Source organism: Setaria italica, chromosome I (genome assembly GCF_000263155.2).
Source record: "Setaria italica strain Yugu1 chromosome I, Setaria_italica_v2.0, whole genome shotgun sequence".
NCBI classification, from domain to species: domain Eukaryota; kingdom Viridiplantae; phylum Streptophyta; class Magnoliopsida; order Poales; family Poaceae; genus Setaria; species Setaria italica.
The window spans coordinates 37718634-37726867 of NC_028450.1; the positions used below are offsets into that span (position 1 = coordinate 37718634).

General features: G+C 45.9%; 2 protein-coding genes and 1 long non-coding RNA gene across 4 annotated transcripts; 1 reads left to right on the forward strand and 2 right to left on the reverse strand.

Annotated features, from left to right (window-relative positions):
- Window positions 1-2680: 2680 nt before the first annotated feature.
- Window positions 2681-6047, reverse strand: LOC101757606 (protein LSM12 homolog B). Its single transcript, XM_004953830.2, has 5 exons — window positions 5827-6047; window positions 5560-5728; window positions 3781-3861; window positions 3042-3165; window positions 2681-2927 (listed from the first exon to the last, which is right to left on the reverse strand). Exons 1-5 carry the CDS (start codon window positions 5945-5947, stop codon window positions 2874-2876), a joined length of 549 nt encoding a protein of 182 aa, XP_004953887.1. The 5' UTR covers window positions 5948-6047; the 3' UTR covers window positions 2681-2873.
- LOC111256294 lies at window positions 4546-5553 on the reverse strand. The gene is made up of 2 exons (XR_002676331.1): window positions 4809-5553; window positions 4546-4722 (listed from the first exon to the last, which is right to left on the reverse strand). It is a non-coding gene; the product is annotated as an uncharacterized LOC111256294 (long non-coding RNA).
- Window positions 6048-6854: 807 nt separating the features above from the next.
- LOC111256112 lies at window positions 6855-8234 on the forward strand. Of its 2 annotated transcripts, none has more exons than XM_022823699.1 (3): window positions 6855-7011; window positions 7610-7819; window positions 7915-8234. In XM_022823699.1, exons 1-3 carry the CDS (start codon window positions 6913-6915, stop codon window positions 7927-7929), a joined length of 324 nt encoding a protein of 107 aa, XP_022679434.1. In that variant the 5' UTR covers window positions 6855-6912; the 3' UTR covers window positions 7930-8234. The 2 variants fall into 2 exon arrangements, with proteins under 2 accessions (XP_022679434.1, XP_022679433.1); XM_022823698.1 differs by having other exon boundaries at window positions 7610-7809.

Below are 8234 nucleotides of genomic sequence, written 5' to 3' on the forward strand. Positions count from 1 at the left end.
CCGCGGCGTCGTCGTCGTCGTCGACTCTCTGCCGCTGCGGGAGGACAGTTCACGCCCCGCCCGCACGGCTCCAAAACCGTATTTATGCGGGCGTTGTTTTGCGTGTGTGCGCGAGCGAGCCGTGCGAATCTCTCCTGCCTCCCGCGGCGCGGTGGTGGCCTGGTGGGTGACTGGGTGGGGCTGCTCCTCCCTCCCACGCTCTCGGCGCGGCCAGCACAGCACGAGCCAGCAGCCCTCCACACCGCGCTGCCGCCGCGGAGAACGGCTGGAGCCCAGTTTTTCCTCAGATTTTCAGCGAGTTTTTTCGACGAAACGGTGGGATTTCGCACGGCGGATTTGACCACATTTTGAGGTCTGGTTCACGCCTCCGTTTCCGCCGCTTCCGTTCGGTCCGTTTCTCGCTGTGGCCGCGTGACGCTGTGTTTGTGGCGTTCGCTGCGCGTTTTGGGTTTTCTGGCTGCCTGGGCGTTGGGAACGTGGCGCCGATGGATTATGCGTGAAGGAAGAGGAGGCTTTTTCACCGGCCGCTGGCCTGTGCACTGGCGCGATGGCGTGGTGCAGCATCGGGCTAGTGGGGGCACTGGAGCGCGCGCGCGCACTTCTTTTGCATTGGGGAGGGAGAGCTCAGAGCTGTGTGAAATTATTGTGGTGGTTACTGTGCTGCGCGTTAAAGGAGTAGCAGGGAGGAGTAGGCTCTGGCAGAAGAGGGGTTGTTTTTCGCTTTTTCCGTGTCTCGTTCCGAGGGAGGAGGGGGGTGAACACAGCCACAGAGGAGGCAGGGAGGCGCTTTTGACCTGTACGCAAAGTTGCGTCACCGTACCATTCCCTATCATTGTGTTCCGCCTGCCCCGCGCCGCCCCTCCCCCCCCGGCTCGCTCCGCGCTTCATTTTTGCCTTTTCTGCTGGTGTTATCTTACCCCGGCGGGGAATGAATGATTAGTCACGGGCGGGGCTTGCAGCCAGCGAGGATCACACGCACGAAGACAATGCTGGGGCAGCCCTTGTTTAGCTAAGCTGGATGGATGCTACAGCGTCCATGGACCATGGCTAGGTGACTTGTAGGTCGAGGATACTCGTTCATAATGACCACGGGATCCATCCTACTGGTTTCCCGGTAGTTTATTGAAGGGCCCTTCTAGAACTAGAACCCGCACCTGCAAGTGCTTCGTTGAGATCTTGCGTTAGTTTAGAAAAAAGGGGGTGTGCTGATGGCCATGGAGATCTCGAGTTCTCTCGCAGGCCACGAGGAGGGAACGCATGGGCCTCGCCGTCTGGGGATCTGCTTATCCCGGACGATCAATGAAGCAATTGGCATGTGGGTGGGGGAGTAGCTCTCGCATGAGTACAAGGGGAAGCATGGGGGACTGTGGGAGCACTGGTCAGATGTGACCGTCGGGTCGGGTCGCAAGTGCATGGAATTTCCAGGGGATGGAATAAATGCGTATCTCAACGCACGGATTTCACTCGTGTGCTGCTGGGCTTTGCGTATTTATTGTTTGTGAACTGAAGGTCTATGGTTTCGTGGCTTGGAGAAGTCACGGACGGGGACAAAATGCGCATTGACTGACACGTCTCGCATTTATTAGCAAGCACTGCCGCTCCGACATGTTTCTCGCTCTAATAAAGCCCGATCAGTACAAGTACTCTACGTGCAGACAACAAAACGCTGGAGTGAAAGGCTGAAATCACTGACAGTGGATTCCCTCCCATCCCGTTCATAGGGTGCGCAGTGGTACCGGTACCTGTACGCCTTTCGTACCACACCCTCAATACTGTAGTATGTCTGTTTTGAGAGGGCGAGGAAGATGTTAACAAAGGCGGCGTCTGCCAGATGAGATTCATTGCAGAATCTTTGTTAGGCCGTGTTTAGTTTGGCGAATTTGGGGGTGCTAAATTACTGTTACAGCACTGTAGCACACTGTAGCGTTTCGTTTGTATTTGTGAATTATTGTCCAAATATTGACTAATTAGGCTCAAAAGATTCGTCTCGCAAAGTACAACAAAACTGTGCAATTAGTTTTTAATTTCATCTACATTTAGTACTCCATGCATGTACCGCAAGTTTGATGTGATGGGGAATCTTCTTTTTGCATAGTGTCAAAGTTGGGAGTTGGGAGTAACTAAACATGGCCTTAGAAAGAAGTGCGATCTCACAACTTAAGCAGATCCAGCATGTACCACTCGCCAATCAACCTCGGTTACCACATCCACGAAAGAACGAGATCTTAACTGTACGCGGAGTTAATTCTCAACGAGTGGGGCTTTCAAAAAAAAAATCTCAACGAGTGGGCTTGCGCTGACAGTTATCTACAAATCTAGTACACAGCTAATCGAAAGACAACAGCCTCGACATGCAAACAGTCACATTAACAACCAACCAGATCCAAGTCCGACCCTAAACAGATGGCTGGCAGTTCTTTTTAATGAACTCAAATGCTTGCGCCTACGTTCTGTAACTGGGAGCTAACATGTTTTCCTACCAAAAAAGGTTGCTCTGCAAGGTTTAATTACCGGTCTCTCAGATAAAAGAATAAAGTCTGTTGGATGAATTTTCAGAGCAGCACCCTTCTTTTGCTACTCCCCCTTGTTTTAGTGTCATTACCTCTCTAAATGTGCTGCTTCACTCCAACCCTTCCCAACTACCAGCGACCAAATAGCAGTACAGTAGTACAGTACGATGTGTTAAAATCCATTCAAATGGAACATGCCATCTATTAAGGAGTACAGAACTCGCTCGTAGAGGTGATTATTATGACAAGGGTTTTTGCTGAAACATATTTTAGAAAAGTCCATCGAGGAAAATAAAGAAAAGTGGCTGCAATATTAGAGATACAACAGGGGGGTTAATGTAAAAATTAGTCAATACTTGTAAGTTAAGAAAATTGGCCAGGTACACGGGCGTGTAATCTTTTCCTTTCAAAGTCAATCTGCAAGAAACAAACACACCCAAAAACCATAAGGGTGGTCGAAAATTTTGTTAGTCCCTTGACTGGTCAGTTGTGTAAAATTATGAACATTGACTACAGGCATGCAGTATTTACCACTTTCTTAACGCGTTCATTTGCTGCAGCTGTTCCTCCGCTAACATTTTCAGGCAGGTATGGACTGCGTACACGAACCTCCTTCATTACAATAATGTCAGTCTTGTCCCACTGAACTGGAAGCCTGATGAAATGGAATGATATAATTTGTCATCCGTATGCACATGCCATATGTACAACTTACTGCCATTGTCATAGGAAAGCAATGTACATAAATAGGATCTCCAACAGAGATAACATTGCTATAATACTTTAGCAATTTATATGAAAGAACCCAAATTGTCTGGACAAAGAGGAGTAAGGCGCATCAAGATAAATCATTTTATTGTAACAAACAAGAGCAAACAACAAATGAGAATCCCCAAGTGCACAGGAAACTTTCACATTATCATGGCCTTACATAAACAGCATCCCATGCCATAATTGAATATTTATTGATGGTATAACTTGATGCTGATCCAGTTATCCAAGTCTTAAACTCGTTCTGAGAATAAATACAATTTTTTCTTGTGAAGTTTCCAGTGAACAGAGCTGCTTTTAGTCAATACTTATGGAGTGTGTTCTATGTAAACTTGGGAAAGTACCAAAGAGTTCATTATCAATTGCGCATACAGAGAAACAAAAATATTGCAGTGACAAACATGGAAAAAATGACAGAAAATAGAGAATAAACGATGATGCATGGCTTGAAATTTGGTGTAGAATATTCTTAAAAGCAGACAAGGAGAGGTTAGCTTACGTCTTCGACAGTGCATCGAATATACTTTGAGCTTCTGGGGTGACACCAACACCAATTCTTTCAGCTTCAATCTCTGCTTGCCTGCAAATCATGAATTGTAGAGTAAAAAATAATGCCATTAAAGATAATTCTCATGTTGATTGAATAATAAAGTACTAATGAATCCACAGTCCATATAAATGGGTAGTCAAAAACATTAACCTCTAAGAAACTTATATAATTAAAAACAGTGACAAAGACAAATTACAGCATGCATTTGAGTGGTAGCTTCAGTTGGCTGACAAAAGACTTCCGAAAGCTAGTAGCCTAATTTTGGGTATAAAGTCAAACATCATCCATCAAGATGATATGGAAGAAAAATGCTGACAGAAGAAACTTAAACCAAAAATCCCTTCACTAAAGTAGAGTCTGCATTACTTCATAACTTAGCTCACTTTGATTGCCTCTTAAGAGCGTACTAACTTTTTAAGTCTACTGTTCCACTGGTGTGGGCATATGCATCACATATTGACAGTAAACCATGACAAAAGAGAAGATATAATTTAGAGATCTCACTTCCTCAGAAAATGCAAGCTTAGCAGTTTCTTTTGCAGGCCAGTTACATGTTGCATGCTTTGTACTTCAAAGGAAGATGCTACCAATAATCAGAACAAAACAACAAACTATGCAGACCAAATTGATACAAACATGGAAAAAGGCCATCTTCAATGCTTCACTAAATTCCAAATATTCTATGCACCATGTTATGCTAGTTACACAGTTGGCTAGTTTTTCCCACATAACGGGGCATTCCAAACTTCATTACCAAAGGTAACAAAATTACAAAGTTCTGAGTGAATCCAAATATCCATGATCTATGGAACAACCAACATAAACGCTAGAACCACTGCAGTACAGAGATCTTCTTTAGTTATTACATCCCCCAAATCCCTCCAGATAAACCTAAAAAAGTATCGAAAAACATCATTATAAAGAATCCCCATCTTCCAATCAAAACAAAAAAATCAGTCACTACTACTAGACCTTACACAGCATGACTGTCATCTAGAAATAGACATCAGCCGTCATTCATATCCTTCACTTCTTTTCGCTAATCTGGAATGACCATTGCATGGTCTTCAGACCTTTGCACTTCTTGTGGATGAAAACTCTTCACCAAAGCCTTCGGTTGCGCAGGTTTTGATCACTGCTAGCTTTAATTACTAACAAAGGGAATACAACTCTGACCAGATGGTGATGCCCATAAGTATGCATGTTACAGAAGATATAAAATATTTTCCTTGATTCCTAAATTCAATCTCTACTACCATATATGTCCATAACTCCATAGCAATTAAGAGGAGCATATTCAATATGTTTCTTTATTTCCTTAGTTGGCATATCTTGATGCAGCCCTTTGTTCTACTGATGAAAGGCCAGAAGCGCAAATCCACACAAACAACCCTCTTATCTCCAGGCACTGCCCCCTTCACTCGCTACAATTATGCGTTAATACTGTTGTTGATGTCTCAACATGGAAATAGTTTATCGCTTTTACCAGCTATAAAAGAGTCAGATCCAACTTGGAAGCACAGCTTCAGCAATAGTGGATTTAGGTCACACATGGAAAGCTAATTCTAGATTGCACTGCTTTGCTCTGACATGAGTTCACATTTACACTAGCTAATATTGGAAACGTAAATGCCAATTAGTACTTGTTTCCCCAAGACCCATGGTCCAACCTTACACATAAGCAGCTCAAATCGGCATATTATGCCTAAATCACGGTGATTCACGCACCTGAGCGCGGCCTCCTCCCGGGCATAAATCGCGTCGAGGTCGAGCATGCAGCCGGGGGGATCAAGTGGGTCGTCACCCTTGCTGACCACAGAGAACTCCCGGATGTAGTTCGCCTTGAGCACCCTCACGTTCCGCCGCTCCCCGCTTTCCGCCCTCCCCACGCCCTCCTGTGATCTACGCCGTCATGGAAACAAAACAAACAACTCGCGCAAAGGACATGGAGATGGCCAGATGGGGCGAGGAATAAGAGCGATTTGGGAAGGATATGGATGACGAGGAGGTTGGATGGGCGGTCGAAGGCGACGATCTGGCCCTCGAACTCCTCCCCGAGCGTGGTCTTTGCGGAGATCACCACGCCGATCGCAAACTCCTCGCCGCCGGTCTCCATGCCGCCGCCGCCGCCGCCGCTCGGTGGTCGATGGGTGGAGGCGGGGGAGGAGGGAGCTGCGTGGGGGGTTTGGGGAATTCGGCGAGAAACTCTGCGGACCGGGTGACGCGCGAGAACCAGTAAAAATCCTGGGAAGCTGGGAAATTCTACGGCCTGCTATAGATACAGTGGGCCTAACAGTTTAGGGCCCGGTCAGCCATCCTGCGCCTGCATTGCTTATGGCCCGGGCCCGTTAACGAGGTCTTCACTCTTCAGGCTGAACCGCTGATGAAGCTGTACCAAACGCAAACAAAAACAGTTTCGGCCACCCTGAATCTGTTTGCAGAAACAAACTAGGAGGCGGAAGCAAAAAAAACTGAGGGGCTGTTTGGCAATAGGAATTTAACACCCGTCACATCGGATGTTTGATGCTAATTAGAAGTATTAAATATAGATTAATTATAAAACTAATTGCACAGATGGAGTGTAATTCGCGAGACGAATCTATTAAGCCTAATTAGTTCATGATTTGACAATGTGGTGCAACAGTAACCATTTACTAATGATGGATTAATTAGGCTTAATAGATTCATCTCGCGAATTAGCACAGGGTTCTGCGATTAGTTTTATAATTAGTTCATATTTAGTTCTCCTAATTAGCATTCGAACATCCGATGTACACTGTTAAAGTTTAACACCTCGTATCCAAACACGTTCACCCTATTTCAACCTCCGCCACGCTTCCCGGAGTAAAAAAAAAATCTACACAATACTAGGCTATATTGATATTAAAAAAAGACTAGTATAAAAAGCGGCGCCTGCGGACCCACTGGAGCGGCAGGGAGGGCGCGAGCAGCAACGACCGGCGGGTCAGGGCGGCGAGAGATGGGTGCGCCGGTCGCTGCGGTCGGATCTGGGTGGGCACGCATACACCCCCCATCTCCCCACACCGCTCGCCGCCATGCCAGGGCCCCCTTCTCCGCGATATGGACACGAATGAGACGACAGTTGATCAGGAGGTGCTTTTCGCGCCGACGCCGCCTCTTGCTGCCACACCCTGTCCCCTCTCGTCGCGAAGGCCTCAGGTACCCACCCCCATCTTCGCATCCTTTTCTCCTCTAGGGATAGCTCTTCCGCGCGCAATTCCTGTAAACATGCTGCGCATCGTATCTCGTTACTTCGTTAGCTCCGTCCTCTCGTGCTTGTACAAGTGTGCTTAGTATCTAGTGTGGACTTTCAGCTGAGATTAGCATGCGGCTTTTCTCTGCTTATATGACCATATATGTTTTTCGATGCATGTCCTACTGATCTTACCTCCTGTGATCTTTGGGATAGTTGTAGTTGTTGAGATCATACAAAGTTCAGCCTCAAATAGCTGTGTAGTTTTTTGTGCACTCTGGTAAGCAAATTTGTCTGCATAGTTGTTAGGTTCAGTTGTGTGATTTTAAGTAATGCAGATAGAGTACTATGAACAATGCAGATGCCAAGAAGCGCGAATCTGCCCCAAAGTTCGATTTGCTTTTTTAGTTCAGTGGCCCGAGGTAATTAGCTGTACCTTGTTTGGATTCAAGATGCACCCTACTTCTAATTATGAAAGTGGTAGTGCTTTGAATTTTAGTCCCCTTTTCTATTCAGACTTGCCTGATGCTTATGTCGTTCAGTTTTAATTATTCTACTGCACAGTCAGGTGGAAGCCACAAATCCATCAAATGTATGCCCTGCTGTAAGAGATACATCGGCAATGCATTCTCGAGTTTCCACACCTTGACGGGCCAGATTGCTCAGCGTCATGACTTGCTGAAATGTCTGGTTCTAGTGAATTGTGCAAAGGACTTGCTGATTCTATCGAAGTGCCTACACTCTCAGAACAGCACCGGCAACTGGTTCGTGAAGGTTCTCACCTTCACTTAGTCTATTTTGTGAAATTTGGTGCATAAATTTCATGGTAAATTGAACTGACGCAATCTCTCCCTTCTTGTGTTTCACAGTTACTGCAGTGCTGAGGCGCCAGACTCCGATGAGGCTTACCTACTCATAGCCATTCGTGAAGACTAGCTCCATAGGCACTTGGTCCTCGAGCAAAGTTGGATGCAATTTCAAGAGATTTGCTTGTTTATGTTACCTTAGATACTCATTGGCTCTTGATGATGTGGATGCGTGTAAGCGCTAGTAGGTTCCTTGTGGACACTAGATAAGCTATCTAGGGGTAGGTTTCTTCTAGACACTATATATGCTGTCAGATTGAAAATGTAATCCAATTGAGAAGTGAAATAGTGTTTGTATTTCAGGCATCAGGCTTGTGAAGCAA

Bases quoted from the DNA above. Each gene is read 5' to 3' on its own strand.
- LOC101757606 (XM_004953830.2), bottom strand. From the start codon at position 5,947: ATGGAGACCGGCGGCGAGGAGTTTGCGATCGGCGTGGTGATCTCCGCA. The intron at 5,729-5,826 runs ATATCCTTCCCA...GGCGTAGATCAC, and splicing joins ATCCAACCTCCTCGTCATCC to AGGAGGGCGTGGGGAGGGCG. The intron at 3,166-3,780 runs GTAAGCTAACCT...CCATTTCATCAG, and splicing joins TTCGATGCACTGTCGAAGAC to GCTTCCAGTTCAGTGGGACA.
- LOC111256112 (XM_022823698.1), top strand. From the start codon at position 6,913: ATGGACACGAATGAGACGACAGTTGATCAGGAGGTGCTTTTCGCGCCG. The intron at 7,012-7,609 runs GTACCCACCCCC...TCTACTGCACAG, and splicing joins TCTCGTCGCGAAGGCCTCAG to TCAGGTGGAAGCCACAAATC. The intron at 7,810-7,914 runs GTTCGTGAAGGT...TGTGTTTCACAG, and splicing joins CAGAACAGCACCGGCAACTG to TTACTGCAGTGCTGAGGCGC.